This window comes from Bison bison, unplaced genomic scaffold (assembly GCF_000754665.1).
Source record: "Bison bison bison isolate TAMUID 2011002044 unplaced genomic scaffold, Bison_UMD1.0 scf7180017864324, whole genome shotgun sequence".
NCBI classification, from domain to species: domain Eukaryota; kingdom Metazoa; phylum Chordata; class Mammalia; order Artiodactyla; family Bovidae; genus Bison; species Bison bison.
Genome location: NW_011494896.1, coordinates 2,640,365 through 2,658,350, shown reverse-complemented (window position 1 = coordinate 2,658,350; position 17,986 = coordinate 2,640,365). Strand labels below are relative to the sequence as shown.

Sequence of the window (17,986 nt, the reverse complement as noted above, 5' to 3'; positions counted from 1 at the left end):
AAATTTAAAGGTGGATTTTATTTATTTGAATCATATTGCTCATATAGAATGGCTATAATAAACTTTGCCTACTTTGGAAAACAATGAGCTTAATTTTTGTTCTCCAGGCTAGTGCAAATAAAATGATATTCCATAAAGCAGGTAAGTAATTGGCCAGTTAACAAAATCAGACACTTTTCTGCAAGTTATTCATGCTATTAATATGCTATTAACTGTTATAGCTTACAGTCTCAATTGTCGGAGATTACAATCCTATCTGTTTACAAGGGCTGCTGCTGCTGCTGCTAAGTCACTTCAGTCGTGTCCGACTCTGTGCAACCCCAGAGACGGCAGCCCACCAGGCTCCCCGGTCCCCCTGGCATTCTCCAGGCAAGAGCACTGGAGTGGGTTGCCATTTCCTTCTCCAACGCATGAAAGTGAAAAGTGAAAGTGAAGTCGCTCAGTTCTGTCCGACTCTTAGTGACCCTATGGACTGCAGCCTACCAGGTTCCTCTGTCCATGGGATTTGCCAGGCAAGAGTACTGGAGTGGGCTGCCATTGCCTTCTCCGATACAAGGCCTAACTGTGCTATTTTTCACAATAATACATCCCATTGCACTTATTCACAATAATACATCCCCCATTGCACTCTGAAAAGTAAGAGCTGCTAATTTTAAAACTTAGGACAGCTGAAGATATCTGAGGTTGAGAATGAATAAGTTATAGGAGAGGTGGAGATACTGATAGCAAACTTAGGAAGATTTCAAAGGCACACAACGAAATTTGGTAAATCTCGTGTATTCTAGGTGGTAGGACTGAAAAATCAGTGTTACCCTTACAATGGCACTGTAGTAAACAACATCACTGTAGTAAAGTAGCTTTTCTTTGGTCTCTCGTACTTAAAAGTAGAATAAATGGAATGCCATCTTGACTCTCGCCATAATAGTAAGGCACAGATATCTGATTTCTTCATCGGAGGCCAGAGGAAGCAGAAACCTCCTTATGGAAAGAGATGGCGGAGTTTGGCATTGAGTTCTCTCTCCTTGCTTAAAAGATCCAGGCTGTGCTTTTTGAAAGCTTCGGACTGCAGCCTGAGTTCATCATAGGCGGCCTGGATGCCATCCACCCTGCGCTGAAGCTCCCGGACTCGCAAGTTGCTGTTCACGGCCACGGCCTCTTGCTCAAAGCGCTCGAGTGCGTGCCTCCTGGCCACGTCGGCCATCTTCAGCTTCTCCTCCAGCTGGCGGATCTCCGCTTGCTTGTTCTGAAGCACCTTGCCCCTCTCCATGGACAGCAGCAGCAGCTCCTCTTTCTCCCGAGTGACTGTCTGCAGCCGGGCCCGCAGTTCCCGGTTCTGCTGGCTGTGTGCCTGCTCCGCCTTCGCCGTCTGCTGCAGGGCTTCCTGCTGCTGCTGCTGGAGGCTCTGCAGCTGCATGCGCAGCTGCTCGGTCTCCTCAGTGTGGGCGCAGGCCTGCCGGTTCTGCAGCTCCAGCAGCTCCTGCTCTCGGGCCTGAGCCTGGCAGACATCATGGGCGTACTTCCGTTGCAGGGTCTCCAGCTCCTTGGCGAGGGCCTCGCTCTGGGCTGTGAGCTGCACCATTTTGGCCTCCTGGGCCTTCAGTGCTGGGCTGAAGAGCTGGTCATTCTCCAGCCTCAGCTTCTCGTTCTCCTCTCGCAGCTTGGCGTTCTGCCTTTTGTGTTCATCCTTGAAGCGGATCATCAACTCGTGGTTGGAGGCCAGGGTCATAAAGCGTTCCTCCAGCTTCTGGGCCTGCTGATTTTTGGCCTTCAGCTCCTCGGCCTCCAGCAGCCTCTTCTCCTCCAGCTCGGTGTTGAGCAGTTCCAGGGTCTGGCAGCGCTCCAGGGCCTCGTCGGATCTCCGCTTCAGGATGCAGATGAGCTGGGACTGCTCCTGGATGCGGGAACACAGCATCGCCCGCTCACTCTTGTCCTCCTCGGACAGCCCCCGGAGGTTCGCCAAGGCTTCCCTCAGACCATCCAGCTCCTTAAACCCCATCTCCTCTTCCTGGTCTTCCAGTTTTCTGTTTTGCTTATCTAAGGGTTCTTCAGAGGATGGGGTGTCCATCCTGGGAGCCGACTCTTCCTGAGGCATTGGCACGCACCTCTACTGACTGCACAGCTGACTGCACAGCGCCCCACAGTCCAGATTTCAAACGCCACGGTGTTGCTAGGGTCTCCCGGCAATCTCCCGCAGTTGCTCGTGCACCCAGTAAGGAGCCCTGTGATTGGTGGACCTGTCTTCAGGCTGCTGTGGAGTAACAACAGGAGGGAGTCCAGAGCCAATCATGTCAGGTTATGCTTGCCTTTCTAGCCAATCACAGCCCTCCGCTAACAGCCCAGGGTCTGGCATGTACTATACAGAGATGGCCAGCCCCACTTGATTTCCAGCCAGCATCAGGGGTAAGAAACCTGACTCCACCTAATCTCTTGTGGGAGTAAACAAATCAAGCACTGGTGACATAGTCCTCCTCCCTGTCCCCACTTCAATGGTCATGAGAATAAAGTCCTCTGCATGGAAACCATTGGCTCTGTAAAGAAATTTGTAATCTATAAATACAAAGTAGCAGAAGGACCCTGCGAACAAGGATCCTGAATGGCTGTGACTTTGTACCTGTAGTGATTAACACAGCTCAGTGAAAGAAGAAACCCCAGGGAAATGTCTCTTGTTTCTTGAAGCACTGTCCCCAGCTGGGAATATATTTATTAGCTAGAACTCCCTTTTTACCCATTAACACAATAGGGTTACAGAGAAAAGCCTAATGGACAATATAGGTGTGATAAACATTAAAACACACACACAAAAGTTCAAATGAGGCTTACCTTATACACACCAAAGTCAGTTTCAGATGGATTAAACATCTGAAATGTTTAATGTTAAATGTAAGGACTAAAATGAAAACAAAATATTAAACATGGAGGGACGTCCCTGGTAGACTGTTGTTAAGAACCTGCCTTGCAATCCAGGGGACTAGGATTCGATCCTTGGTCGGGCAACTAAGCCCCTGAACAACAACTACTGAGCCCACGGTGCCTCAACTAGAGAGAAGCCGGAACGTGGTAACAAAGAACCTGTGCTCCGCCATGAAAAGACCCCTATGCCACAATGAAGATCCTGCATGCTGCAACTAAGACCCGACAGAGCCAAAAATAAAATACTTTTTAAAAATGGAAACTAGAGGAAAATAAAGGTAAGCATTGAAGCCCTGGGTGAGGAAGGACTTTCTTAGCCTACATATTATGTAAGAGACGAATAAGGTAAAGCTTAATTGGACTAAGTTGAACATCTAAAAGATATAAAAGTTATATATAATTTAAAAACTGTGAGACTCTGATGTCTCTCTATCATTTTCTTCCTCTGGACCTGCCTGCTGCTTTATTCCCTAACCTAACCTAGCTATTGAAGTTTCCTTTGTTGGCCCTGTCTGTTGGTGTCCTCTCTGCCTGAAATGCTTTTTTCCTACCTTGTTACTTTAGTCATTAACTCTGCATTTTGCACTCAGTTAGGAATCACCTCCTTCATGAAACCTTTCCTGGCCCCTAGAAGGCAATGGCACCCCACTCCAGTACTCTTGCCTGGAGAATCCCACGGACGGAGGAGCCTAGTGGGCTGTCGTCTATGGGATCGCACAGAGTCGGACACGACTGAAGCGACTTAGCAGCAGCAGCACTACATGTACATACATGACCACTCACCGCTTTTAGAGCAGTCGCTCTAGCCTATTTGAACTTCTAACAGAGCATTTCAAAGCCTTATTACACTCATCATTTATGCCACTGCCTCCCACTATTAAACTCTGAGATCCTTAGGGGTAGGGACTGTGTCTGTTTCATCCTTAATGATTAGATCAATGCCTTGGGGAGACTCAGATGTGTGTGTTGGATGGATGTTGAAGTCAAAAATCAAATGGAGAAAAATATTCACCATAAATATGACAGACAATAGATTTACATTTTTACAAAGAGCCTGTACAAATCAATAAAGCATTAACATCTTAAAAGAGAAATGAACAATTCACAGATGAGGGGGATGAAATTGCTAATAATCAAACCCCATCGGTGACCCAATAAATGTCAGTTATAAATAAATACTTCATCTATCAAATTAGTCAATAAGTTTCCCCTTATTTTTAAGACAATCCAGGACTGATAAGGGTATAGTGAAATATGTACTCTTCTACTGTGATCAAAGTCAATTGATGGCATGTATTGCGAACTTAAGACATCTTTATGCCTTTTGAATTAATGATTGTCCTTCTGGGGACTTCTTTGTTTCGGAAGAAATAGTCTGAAAGAAAAAGTTTTATTCAAAGTATGGTTCATAACAACTGAAAGTTGGAGACCTAAATGTCCAAAAAAGAGAAAATGTTAAGAAAATTATGATATCCTCATATATAATAAAATATTATGTAGACATTAAACATTAGCATGTTTATAGGTAATTTAATGGCATGGAAATGCTTGTGTTTGAAAGATAATTGAAAAAAGCAAGATTTAAAAAAGTTAAAATTTAGAATGATCTGAATGATGTGAAAACTTAAGCAGAGAGCAAAGAGCTAGCTATTCCTGTGATCACTATTTCTGGTGGTCAGACTTAAACTGTCAAGTCATGATGATAAGGAAAAAGTCTGGGGTCTTACTTATGGATGGATGGATTTTATAATGCTTCAGATTTCATGTAGAGCAGAATAGATCTGAAAGAAGAGTCTGAGATTTTACTTCTGGTCTCAGAGATCAAGCTCTCTTGTCCCCAATCCTGACTCTGATGTTTATGTAGAGAAAACAAGAAAGCAAGGCTGAGGACTGGGGAAATCTCCTGAACTAAAATTTTAGCAACAACTCAGATTGTAGGATATTTAAGGTTTATGAAAGTGGGTTCCAAGATTTTTAAAAACATAAACATATTTTAAATTTCCCTCTCACACCGCTTCTTCGCTGTTCCTTAAATTTCAAGCTTCACACACTGAAATAAAACTTGTAAGACTGAAGGAACTGATGCTAAGGAACATTAATAAATTAGACACAGCACTCTTCTCAGAGGACTTGCAGTTCAGTAATAATGACTTTTGATTCCTCTCTGCCATGATTGTTTTCTTTATTCTACCTTTTTTCCCACCTACCTGTGATCCTGAAGGTGTTCAGTATATTCCCTTCCAAGGGAGGTCCAAGTCACAAACCTTGGCCAACATTCTCCCTAGTGGTATCCAACAAGTACCCCCACCCCCAACCTGCCTTTAAGTTTTTAAATATCTCTTTTGTCTAAGCTACTATTAACCTATTAACATTTACAGAGCTCTTCTATACACCCTACATGAAAGTGAAAGTGTTAGTTGCTCAGTCATGTCCAACTCTTTGTGACCCTATGGACTATAGCCCGCCAGGCTCCTCTGTCCATGGAATTCTCCAGGCAAGAATACTGGAGTGGGTTGCATTTACTTTTCTAGGGGATCTTCCCCACCCAAGTATTGAACCCAGATCTCCTGCATTGCAGGCAGATTCTTTTTCATCTGAGCCACTGGGGAAGCCCTATATACCCTATGTAATAGTAGGCATTTGTACATCTTTCTTCATGTAATTCTAACAATATTCTGAAAGATAGGCATTTTGATCCACATTTCATAGTTGGCAGAGAACAAAGAAACTAAGACACAGAGAGGTTAAGCAAGTTGTCCCAAGTCACTCAGAGAGTAATAGAGACAGAATTCACATCCAGATCTTTTTGATACCAAAGCCCATCGTCTTTAGTTCATCATTCATTCAGTTGTTTAATCATTCATTCATTCATACATTCAGTTCATATGCTGAGAAACTGTTATATCCAAGGTTTGCAGTCCTGGCCCTTAAGATGACTACAGTAAAATGGGAGAGACAAATAATAGAAAAATGGCTATTAGGTGTTATCACTGCTAACAGAATCATGGATAAGTTAGACATACTACTCTTCTCAAAGAATAAAAATAGGGGTGCAGTGATCTGAAGTCTGATCCCACATCCTGACTGAAGTGCTGAATGTGGAGAGTGAGAGTCTTCTTTTTTAAGGCTGAAGGAGAGGCAGTTCTTTCGGAACAAGTCAGCCAAAGAAGTGGAAGGAATGTGTGTGACTGGATCACATGGGTGGGAGCATTTGTTTTGTAAAACAAACTAGGGAAATTAGTGAATGAGTCTAGGAGGGGGTGGAGATGGGTGAGCAATCCCAAAATCAGAATGGGAAGAAGAGTACAGGAGAAGGCAAATGTTGAGGGACTTTTAAACCTAGATGGTGAGTATGGATGAGAGATATGCAAAGAAGTCCATGTAACTTCCCTAGAAGTGAGCCTAGGCTAACTGTAATCCTGCTTTGATGGATGCCAAGGCCATGTGACCAGGTTATACAGTTCCCAGGATCCTTACCACCTATTTAGAAGCTGCAGCAGTCACGGAGGGTATAGAAACGTTGGCTTCTCTGGGAAAAGCCAGCAGTGACTTTTCAAAATATTACTTCATTTTTAAAAGAATGGAATTTGGAAGTATTTTCACCAGAAGGGGATACAAATTGCTGTGGCTACCTAGTTCTTGATTTTTTCAGTGCCTGTCTATATAACACCCCATTCTTCTGAAAATGGATCACTTCTCCCTGGCCATAGGGTGGGCACATAACTCAGGTAGGACCAATCATAAGAGCTTACCCTATCCGTTCCTGGCCACTCTGAGTGGTGCAGCAGGTGAGGACATGACCCAAGCTCAGCCAGCTTCTCCCAAAGTTCTCTCAAGCTGAACCTAGGAAAGAGGAGTGCTTTAACTGAGAGTTTGTGACGTTGGAGCTGTCTTTGGTGTTATTTCCTACTCCCAAGGAAGTCAGGGGATTCCCTGGTGGCTCAGTGGTAAAAGCAACCACCTGCAATGCAGGAGACCATCAACAATGCAGGAGACGCGGGTTTGATCCCTGGGTTGGAAAGATCCCCTGGAGAAGGAAAATTGCAACGCACTCTAATACTCTTGCCTGGGAAATCCCATGGACAGAGGAGCCCGGTGGGCTACAGTCACAGGGTTGCAAGAGTCAGACATTACTTAGGGATTGATCCACCACCACCAAGGAAGAAAGAGACAGTATTGGAGTTCCTGGGAACTCATGTTTCACCCACGAGTCCCTAAAGTCATATATACTAACAAAGTGTCATACATTAACCTAGTGTATTTAGGTTTATTTCTGATTGGGTTTCTGAAAAAAAGGAAAAGAGCCCTAAAACATGCAGTCCAAAGAAACACCTCTAATTTAAGAAAATGAAAATTTTCAGCAGGAATTTTGCCAAAAAATCCCACTGAATCAAAAGTCGGCCAACCTGAGTTCACTAAAGAATTCAGGTGGCACACTTTATAATGCATGAAAATCCCATTTAGACTTTGTCTTACAGCCAGGTGAGATTAAAGATTTATATTTCTTTTTTCAGGAAAAAAAAAAAAAAGAAAAAGTGACACGACATCTCCCTGGACGTCCTGAGGCAGTTGGAAGTTCTTTGGGTAGATGCAAGGGGGGTGCTGTTGTCCACTCTGGTGTTTTGCAAAGTTGGGGCTGGGGGAGGCAGGCAGTCCTAGCCCTGGATGGGGAGATACTAGAAGTGATCTCATTAGTGCTTCTGAGATGGCTAGATGCTAGCAGATGGTTAAGAAGGTAACTGGAAAAAAAAAAAGGGCTGAGAAGGTAGCTTGTAGTATGAAGTGACAGGGGCTGAAACAGGGTCTGTACGTCTGCTATGGTTGCAGGCCAACCTCGGAGGTGTGTGTCTGGTCACCTGGTCTTGCCCTTGGCTGCAGTCAGAACAGGAAGAGGAAATACAACTAGACAAACAACCTCCTAAAAGACCTCGAAAGACAGTGGGACAAGGCTGTTGTTCTAGGTTAGTTGCTTTTACTGGCCAGTGGGTCAAAGGTTCTAGCATTTGTTTGGGGGAAGAGGCAAGCACTGGAGCTGTTTTCAATGACATTTGTTAGATACTTGTTTTAAGATCTCACTGTCTTGTCACCATCTAAGCTTCCCCTGCCTGCGTGCTTAGTTGTTCAGTCACGTTCGACTCTTTTTGACCTCATGGGCTGCAGGCTCCTCTGTGATTTTTCAGGCAAGAATATTGGAGTGGGTCGCCATTTACCCCTCCAGGGGATCTTCCAGACCCAGGGATTAAACTCATCTCCTGTGTCTCCTGCATTGCAAGCAGATTCTTTACCCGCTGAGCCATCATCAGCTTGTTTTGGGAATGACGAGCTAGTGGAGTTCTAACAGGGAATGATGATTCGTGTATTAAATGACCCAACAATGTCTTTGTGGAAAACTTTAAGAATAAATGACAACTTACCTTCAAAGCTTTCAGCTACTTCTACAAAATAAAAGTTCTACTCTTAATAACATAGCTGAAGCTTCCAGTTTAGAGAAAATCTTGCCCAGAGTTGCAGCAAAGACTTTGGAGAAATATTATCCCAGAAGTTCTTTAGCCTGGCTTGTGAATTTAGATTCTAGAATTCCTTCTTTAAAAGAAGTTTTTTAAAATTTTTATTTATTTATGTTTGGCTGTGCGGGGTCTTCACTGCTGCGTGAGGCTTTCTCTAGTTGTGATGAGTGTGGGCCACTCTCTATTGCAGGGTGCAGGCTTCTCATTTCAGTGGCTTCTCTTGTAAGGAGCATGGCTCTAAGGTGCATGGGCTCAGTAGTTGTGGCACACACGCTTAGTTGCCTCGTGGCATGTGGCATCTTCCCAGACCAGGGATCGAACCTGTGTCCCCTGCATTGGCAGGCAGACTCTTAAGCACTAGACCACCAGGGAAGTCCTGGACTTTAAGATCCCTAACATAAAGTATTTCATTTAAAATAAGAAGTCAGATTACTTTGACAATACCATTAAATCATATAATAATTTATTCTAAGGGTTTTTACAAAATACTTTATGAAAATTATACATACATAGGAAGGACAGTATAATTTAACAATTTACATTCTAATTAAAACTTTGTCGCAAATCATGTTTGTGACCACTCTCATGCTGCTTCATATAGTAGAGTTGTAAGAAAAACAGAATCTTATATATGCAAAGGTTTTGTTCTTCATTTTATATATGGGTACCCTATGATAAAATACAGGCTTGAAACTTAGGAGAAAATTAAGCCAAAAACTTAATTTCACCTATGGCCAGTGGGTGGCACCAAAGCACATAAGACTTTAAACACTGGGAAAAGGGAACACTTCTCAAAGCAAAAATACATGCAGTAAATTCAGTCTCATTGCCCTAACATGGAATTCCATATTTCAGTAGAGACTACAGAGTGAATAGTTTTCTTATGAACAAATTCTTTATCTTCACGATATTCTAATCTTTTTTTTCCCCCCTGCTCATAGGAATATCTTTGAGTCACTCTTCAACAACCAACATTTTTTCAATTCCTGCAAGGGTTTTCAGTGATCAAGTGGGAGGCCTTCCTAACCCTTTTGTGGTTTGAAACACATGATAGCAAACTGGAAACTTTTTCTTATTAACAACATTTAATATTTTTTTGGCAGCTTTTTCTTTGAAGCAGCAGCAATGCTTTGATTTTCTTAGCTTTCTCAACCATCTTCTTTAAATGTTGCAGTCACAAATTAAGTTACACATTTTGTTATTTTTTTTGTTTTTTAGTCCTTGTAACCAAAGAAGCATGTGCAGGTTGACTTTAACATGCTATGTAGCATTTGTTCCAGGCAACAGATGGAAGGTGAGGATCTCTGCCTACAAGATCGGATTCCACCTGTCTGGTTTTCAGTGGAGGAGCCAGTGGACTTTGGCTTCACTTGGAAATCTTGGCAATCAACAGCATTCGGAGAGGCAGGATTGCTTCGATCCAAGTGTTGGGAGACTTCACCATCTTTTCCCAGAGAGCCACTTCCTCTGAAGTAGAGTCCATCCAATCCACTTCAGTACCATAGCTTTTACCTGGACAAAAAAAGGGAAGCTTTGCATTTAGAAAGGAATAGTTCATTTGGAAAAACTGAGTCATTTCCTAATTATAATCACCAATGGAGACAGCTAGGGAGAGTTTTAACATCACCAGCAGGGCTGGGACTCAACAGAAGAAAAGATCTGTTTAATTGTATGAGATGTCTGATAATGGAACTCTCCACAACTGGGATTATTCTCATTACTCTCAGTAATGACTTCTCTTCTTGACCATATAAAATGTAGATGAGAATCTGTCAGGTGTATAATGGAACAGTAGGGAGGATTCCAGCATTGGATTGAAAGCGACAGTAGGTGACCTAAGAAAGTGTAGTTATAGCTTTAGTGTCTAACACACTCAATTTTGAATCTTGGCTCTGCCACTTATTAGCTCTGTTTCTTAATTTCTTGGAACATCAGTGTCTCTGGGTATAACATTAGAAATAACTCATAGAACTTCTGTGAGGATCGAATGCAATAATGCAAATAAAGCACTCGGTACAGTGACCAGTGCTCCATAAATGTTAGCTGCTATTATTATGCAAAGCACACATTTAGCCATGAAAGGCCATAAACGGTTTTTCAGGAAAGGGTAGTGATGAAGGCTTTTCTGGTTTCCCCCACAATCACTTAAGCTCTGTGTGGACAAAAACAGCATCCTGTTAGTCTTCATATCTCGAGTCCCTGGCACACAGCTTGACATTCCTTCACTCATTCATTTCACCACACTTAACAGAAAGAGAGTCTCTGTTTTCATTAGGAAGAAGCAAACCAACCAACCTATAGTGTCTCCAGAAGCATTAGACTCATGGAAAATTTAAAATGTAACACATGTTACCTGTTCCAAAGCCAATCCGAAGACCTCCCAAAAACTGGTTGGTTAATTTGTAATGGTCCCAGACAGTAAGCTCTACACAGGCTTCTGTCAGATCCTCAGGCCTGAACCCATCATAGACCATGGTGTGGTTGAAGACAGGGTTGGTGGTTTTCCCCACAGCTCTTGTCTTCTGGCGGCTTTTCCTGCTTGTGTCTGGAAGGATGGTACTACAAAAGGAAACATTACCGTGAGAGCATGTGAGTAAGACAACAAACGCTCGTGTTTTTAGTGTGCTTCAGCTACTGAGGATTGGCAAGAGGAAATGGAAGAAAAAAGAATGTAGAGAGATGGTAATGGTGGGCATTCTGCTGGCAAGATTATGCACTAGAGTGGACCAGATTTGCTTTGAGGAAGTCCTGACTGTGCTACTTATTGGCTGTGTATTGTGGGAAATCGACTTAACTTCTCAGACGCTTGCTTCCTCATCTATGAAATGGGAATGGTGATGCCTACCTCATAAGGTTAATATTAGAATTACAGATTAAGCAAACAACTTAGTTCAGTACCTGCATTTAGCATTTACTATATAGCAACTGTTTGAGGATTCCTCTAAAATCTACTCCTGATTATCTGTGAGAGGCTAAGAAATTAGTCTTGTACAGAATTGAAAAAGAAAAGAAACCTCTCCAATTCCCTAGATTTGACTTTGGGAATAAATTATATTACATATTTGTGATTATTTACATATAATTTATGGTAATAATTGAAACTAATTTACCCTACCATGCCTCTTGTAAAGGCAAGAAGGGTTGGGCCTAGTCTTAGAATGGGAGATTGACCTGAGCTGAAAAGCTTACCAGTTGACATCTGTGAAGAATATGTATAGGGAAAATCCTAAATAATGTCATATAAACTTAAGTAGCAATAACTCATCTTCTGATAAAATCTACATAGATAAAATTAGTTAGAGAGAGTCAGGATAGCACAATAACATCTGTTTAGTCACTATTTTCTAGATGCCAGGCATTTACTTTATAACTGAGAAAAAGGTTTGCAACTTAAAAACCCAAACTGTTTCAAGCTCTTATGAGCTAATTATTAGTGTGGATCTGTTTATCAAATAACTTCCAGATATTCACAGGCTGATGCAAAAGGCTTTTTTTGCAAATGGGCCACAATACAGATGTTCGACAAATGATACAAGGGGTGTGGTATCACCATTAGCCATTTCATAAACCCTTTGGTACTGAATATTGTCCTCACCAGCAGATGTACCTCCTGTTGTATGTATTCCCTATTAAACTAAATGGAGCCTTGCAGGGGGTTCATGTCAAAGATCCTTCTAGCTTGTGTCACCACTGTCTCAAGTTATTTCATTTATACTATGAATGATGAACTTCAGCATCACAGTTACAGAAAATTAAAACCAATTGGCAAAGGCCAGGCTATTTTGGAACTGAGGGAGGCAGAATTATCGATGCTGGTACCATTTAACAAAAGAATTTAGATGGCTGCCCCTTAGCAGTGGTAGATCGAGGCACTCCTTCACCCAGATGTGCACTTCTCCAGTTGTAGGAAGTTTTTTACCTATAACAGAAAAAGAGAGAGAAAATGAAATTCCACTGCCATTCCTCTCTTGGCAGTACTGCCTCCCAAGATGCCAATCTAAAAATGGTCTGGCACAGCGACGTGACTGAGTGCTTGCTGATATGATCATCAATGATTATATCTATTCTTAATTACATTTTTCATAGTCTGACTGTAGTGAGCTCAAGTAGCTCAATAAAATAAAAATAATTTATTGCAAGTACAGAATATTACATCATTGTTTCTGGGTCTTGCTTGGCTCAACAAGATCAATTATAGATATTAGGTATGTGAATCATCCATTTATAGTTATGTTCAAAACTACTCAGTGAGATGCATATACTTTTCAAATATTAATACCACTATCAATCAGTGCTCATAGGAAGCATTTAAACAAACCTGAGTATAAAGTAACCAAAACAGGTACTGGTTTAGGTATAGCCACTCTTGTTAAAAGAAGTTGTGCATTTTATAGGAGTATTGTATAGACACATGTAAGAGCCAATACTATAGAAGGGAATTGCTGAGAAATTGGCCTTAGTCTGAAGTTTCTATATAGGTTGGGTGCACATGGATGGAGGGAAAAAAGTGAAAGTGTTAATCTCTCAGTTGTGTCCAACTCTTTGCGACCCCATGTTTTTCTGGATGGGTGAACCCAATCTGTCAACCGATCAGTGTTTAATGAGCATCTATTATATGCTCAGCCCTGTGCTAGGAATGCTGTTGGATATACAAGGAATGCAAGAAATCTATGTGCTTGGGAAATGTGTACAGGTAAGCTAGAGACAGAAACTCAATAAAAGCAGTAAAATGTAATATAGAATGAAATGCCAAGTTATTACTGTGACGTTCTAGAAGATGATGTGATCAGTGAGGGTAAATGCATTCAGGAAAAGCTTTACAGAGGAGATGGGATTTTATCTAAAGACTTGGATAGGTTTAGGGGAAGAGGAAGCTATTCCAGGGAGGAGAAACTATTATAGGAGCAAAAACTCACACAAGCTGGAGTCCATCACATGGGGGTCTCCTGCCCTTCCCCCAGCAAAAAGTAATCATGGCAAAAATGGGAAATGAGACTAGCAGAATTTCTATGTATGTTGACCATAAATGAGAGGATACAAATTATATAGAAAAGAATCTGTCTTTTAAAAAGATCCAGATGTAACCAGATGGCAGTTTGGGTGCCATGTGGCCTAAAGATATGCTTTGCTTGTCCTCTCTTTTTTTTTTAAGCTGGATTGGAATGCCTTTCTCTGTTTAATCACTGCCCTCACTATCATTTCTGTCATACCACTACCTTTAAGAAACGTTTATTTCTATTTGTTTATCTATTTGGCTGTGCTGGGTCTTAGATGCAGTATTCAGGCTGGCTAGTTGTGCCATGCAAACTTTTAGTTGGTCACATGGGGTCTAGTTCCCTAAGCAGGGATTGAACCCTGGCCCCCTGTATCGGGAGCACAGAAGCTTAGCCACTGGACCACCACAGATGTCCCTCATATGAATTCTTAAGGAGAGTAACTTAGGGAACTGTGTGAGAAATGAGAGAAGGGTTAGCACTCATTTCCTGACAGTCTCTTGCTCCTTAACTGTGCTAGAGACCTGAGGCTCTAACATCAAAGATGCAATGTAGTAATTCTGAAGAAAAAACTTTCTACCCTAATGAGACCTTGAGAGTAGAGGACAAATGAGCTCTAATTTCTTAGGGGCTTAATATGGATTCTTTTCATTTCCACCTGTGGGGGGAAAAAAATTACTCCAGTTCCATTTATATCACAGCACTACACAGGAAAGGCCATTTACACTGTGTAGATACAAACTTTGGGGAGAGTGAGGCCGAAGTTAAAACAAGGGCTGCAAACTGGGCTGAGAAAAAAATGAGAATTCTTCTCAAAGAAACAGAAAAAATATAATGGTGGTTACCAGGAAGGGGATCCTGGAAGGAAGGGCAAGAGAAGAGTTGTGGTTTAATGGGTATAGAGTTTCAGACGTACAAGATGAAAAAGTCCAGAGACATGCTTCACAGCATTGTAAAGATGCTTAACACTGCTAATGGGCTTCCCAGGAGGTACAGTGGTAAAGAATCTACCTGTCAATGCAGGAGATGAGGGTTCAGTCCCTGGGTCAGGAAGATCCCCTGGAGGAGAAGATGACAACCCACCCACTGTTCTTGCCTGGACAATCATGTGGACAGAGGAGTCTGGCAGAGTCCATGGGGTCGCAAAGACTCGAACACAACTGAGTAAGCACAGAACAACCACAACTAATCGCACACTTAAATATGGTTAAGAAAAATTTTATGTTATGTATTTTTTTTTAATGTGTTTTGATCACAATTAAAAATAAAGAAAATGTTCTAGTTTTACAAGTGTGGATTGACTCATTTGGACCCTTACTAAGTTAGTAAGTTAATTTAGAGCTTCACCTTTGAAAATAAACAAAAAAAAACAACAACATAGAACTCAAAGAAATCTTTGGAGAGGGGAGGGCTAAAGTAAGGCCATAAATCTGGACAGAAAATCAGTACATACCAGGCACTGGCTCTGGGACATACTGGAGAGCCAACTTCATCTCACCTCTGTTTTCTGCTTCAAGGGGAACTGGTGCTGTCTGGCAAATGAAGGCATGTCATTGTGAGACACAAAACATTCACCCCGTTTGTTGGTGCTCTGTTACAGGGCCATATCTGCCTCATTTCTGAGCATAGGTATCATTCATGAGTGCCCTGGATTGAAATTTCCCTCCCCATCACAGATGGACTGTTGCTTTGATATCTGGGAAGGCTACACTGTGTATCCTGGAAAACTCTGCAGGGTACCCAGAACACATTTTAAGTCCTTCAGTTCAGAGAAATCAGAATGGGTTTCTTGGAGATGGGAAAGGTGTTCTGAAATGTTTAGATTTTTATAAAAATACATACATTTTTGTTAGTGATCCAGCCAGCACATAAAACAACTTATATGTATTTTCTTTCTTTAAAGGAGTAGGAAGAGCTGGGGTATGGGTGGGGAACAAATTATACATTTTCATAGCTGCATTAACCTAATTATTTTAGACCAGATGAGGAGATGCCTGTAAGAATAACAAAAACTGAACAATCATTTTACAATGTAAAAGGTACAATGTATATTACAATGTACGCCCACGGCTGATTCAGGTCGACGTATGGCAAAAACCACCACAATATTGTAAAGTAATTAGACTCCAATTAAAATAAATAAATTTTTAAAAATGTGTATTTATTATAGAACAGGTGGTTTTACTTTCAAATTCTAGTCTTTTAGACCCTTATTGCCAAAACAGGGCTATATGTCAGAAACATAACGGAAAAAAGCTAAAAATGAGATGCTTTTGACAACTTCTGAGAAATTCTTAACTAGCAAGTCTTGGGTAGACCTAGAAATAAGAGCTTCAGGTGACTTTGATGTGGTATTTTGGAACCATTCCTTTAGTAGAATGGCTTTACTGTATAGATACTTAAAAGTTTGTATAAATTGTATGTATCACACTTAACCGTCACATTGAGAACAACAAAAAAAAACTAGATTAAACAAATCTATTTGAAGGTGCTGAAGAATTATTAAGATAGATAGGGTTCAAATGGATAAGCTGTTGTAGCCTGAAATTCTTTCTTTCTACTTCGAGGCATTAGTTGCATTTTGAATAGTGCTAACTGAGAGTACAACAGACTTAGCAGAAAGAGGCTAAGAAGCTGAGCACAGCCTCTTACGGGGCTGGGGAGGCAAAATTTGGCCAGCTAAGGAGAGATGGTCTCAGAAAACACTCTAGACGGATAGTTTTCAAAGTATGGGCCCCAGGCCAGCAGTATCAGCAATGCCTGAGGATTTGTTAGAAATGCATATTTTGGGGCCAGGTTGGATACATGCTAAAATATGCAAACTACTACCTAGGTTTTCAGTTGGAGCCCATGAAAGACCACAGCCTAGAAATATGGGCAAAGAAAAATGAGATCAGACCACGTGAAAGCTTCTCGTCAGTTCGTTACCAGGCTAGATTGAGGCAGTGTGTCCTTTCTCTGTGTGTCAAATGCAAAAGTAAACCCTCTCAAATTATCCCTAGAATTTTTCACATGCAGTGTCCAGCGTGCAATAAAAAAAAATGAACAGGCATACCAGAACAAAGGGCCAAATGACTAAACAATAAAAATGAGATGAGACTCACAAATGTTTAAGATATAGGAGTTTTCAGATACATACTTTGAGTAACTTTGATTAATAAATTCATAAAGATACTGAGAAGATAAAGAATTGTGGCAGAAAAATAGAATCTATAAAAAAGAGTCAAGTGAAAATATAAATCTGAAAGTATAATAACTGAGGACCCATAGATATCCATCTAGATATTAGATAGATACTAGATTAGACACAGCAGATAAGAAAATTATTGAACTAAAAGATAGGTTAGCAGAAACTAGCCAGCCCAAAGAATAGATAGGGGAAGAAACACTACAAAACATAGAAAGGAGCCTAAGAGATTTATTGGACAGAGTGAAAAGACATGATGATCCCAAACAATGGATAAGCATTCTGAATGAAAATGGAATCTTACAGCAGCTCTCTCCTGAATCCCAGGCCCCAAACCACCAAACCAAACAAAAAACTCCAAACTTACCTTCCGCTTTAGAGGGTACCACTTCAATTGTTTATTCTGTTTGTTGTCCCAGTCCCAAGTTTCCAAATCAAGTTCCACTTCCCCTAGAAAACTATTGCGCTTAAATGTATCTCGATGCCAAACAGACAGGTTCAGCTTCTGTGTCTTTAAGACTTGCTTGTCGATTTTATACTGCAGTTCAAAGAAGGAAATTAAAGGGGTAAATATTATTATTTCAGGCCAAAGTTATGACATAGAGGTGAAGATAAAGTCCTCTGTGTAGATCAGATTTTCTCATCTGTTAGGTTTCAAGTCTCAAAAATACTGCAAAGTCATCTTATTCTAAGTGTCTCGTTTCAAAGAGCTAAAATTCATCTTTCACAAAAGCTGATTTTTCTTTCCCTCTCTGGAAAAGCAAATCATGGCTCAAGTATCATAGTTGGTAATAGCTCTCTAAAAACAAAAGCCAGTTATTCAATTTTTACTGGATGTTTTTAGTTCTAACTAGATATAACAGGAATCCAATTCAGTCTAAAAATACAAATGAAGCTTAATCCAATGGTCTGTTTTCTACCTGAGGACAAGGTATTTTTTTTTTAATAGACTAATTGTTAGAGCAGTTTGAGATTTGCACAAAATTGAAAAGAAAGTACAGAAGAGTTCCCATATTTCACCTGCTCCACATATATACAATCTCTCCAATCATTGATATTTGGCAAGGACAAAATATTTTTTAAGAAAAGATCGACCTGTTTTTTGCTTTTTGGGGGGCATCCTAACAGTTTTAATCTGAAATGTAGTCCATATAATTATGGAAGGGATATAGTCTTTCTAATCTAAAAATAATCTCTACTTGGCTTTATGATATACTACTTGAATGTCCATTTTGGTTGTAGTAGACTTGCTTTTCTCTGAGTTTACCATTTAAATGAGCTGGCTTTTCCTGAGTTCGTGGTTGAAGTAGATGACCTAGATATAGCAAGGATGCTGAGGTGTATCACAGTCAAACTGTAATTAAAAACTTGCTACAGAAAATCTACAG

The 17,986-nt window shown here is 40.9% G+C and overlaps 2 protein-coding genes across 9 annotated transcripts in view; both read right to left on the bottom strand.

The window, feature by feature from the left end:
• Positions 1–761: 761 nt before the first annotated feature.
• CCDC89 (coiled-coil domain containing 89) lies at positions 762–6,863 on the bottom strand. The gene is made up of 2 exons (XM_010853185.1): positions 6,663–6,863; positions 762–2,248 (listed from the first exon to the last, which is right to left on the bottom strand). Exon 2 carries the CDS (start codon positions 2,090–2,092, stop codon positions 980–982), a length of 1,113 nt encoding a protein of 370 aa, XP_010851487.1. The 5' UTR covers positions 2,093–2,248; positions 6,663–6,863; the 3' UTR covers positions 762–979.
• Positions 6,864–8,849: 1,986 nt separating this feature from the next.
• The window catches only part of SYTL2 (synaptotagmin-like 2), a 123,159-nt gene continuing 114,022 nt past the window's right edge, over positions 8,850–17,986 (bottom strand). For all 8 annotated transcript variants that reach the window (XM_010853177.1, XM_010853176.1, XM_010853179.1 and 5 more), the window contains 5 exons: positions 16,966–17,136; positions 14,865–14,943; positions 12,237–12,336; positions 10,771–10,976; positions 8,850–9,929 (listed from right to left, as the gene is read on the bottom strand). In XM_010853177.1, the coding sequence (XP_010851479.1) occupies positions 9,784–9,929; positions 10,771–10,976; positions 12,237–12,336; positions 14,865–14,943; positions 16,966–17,136 (702 nt within the window). In that variant the 3' untranslated portion in view covers positions 8,850–9,783. The remainder of the gene's footprint in view (positions 9,930–10,770; positions 10,977–12,236; positions 12,337–14,864; positions 14,944–16,965; positions 17,137–17,986) is intronic.

Excerpts from the sequence above, each read along its gene's own strand:
- CCDC89 (XM_010853185.1), bottom strand. The coding sequence starts at position 2,092 with ATGCCTCAGGAAGAGTCGGCTCCCAGGATGGACACCCCATCCTCTGAA.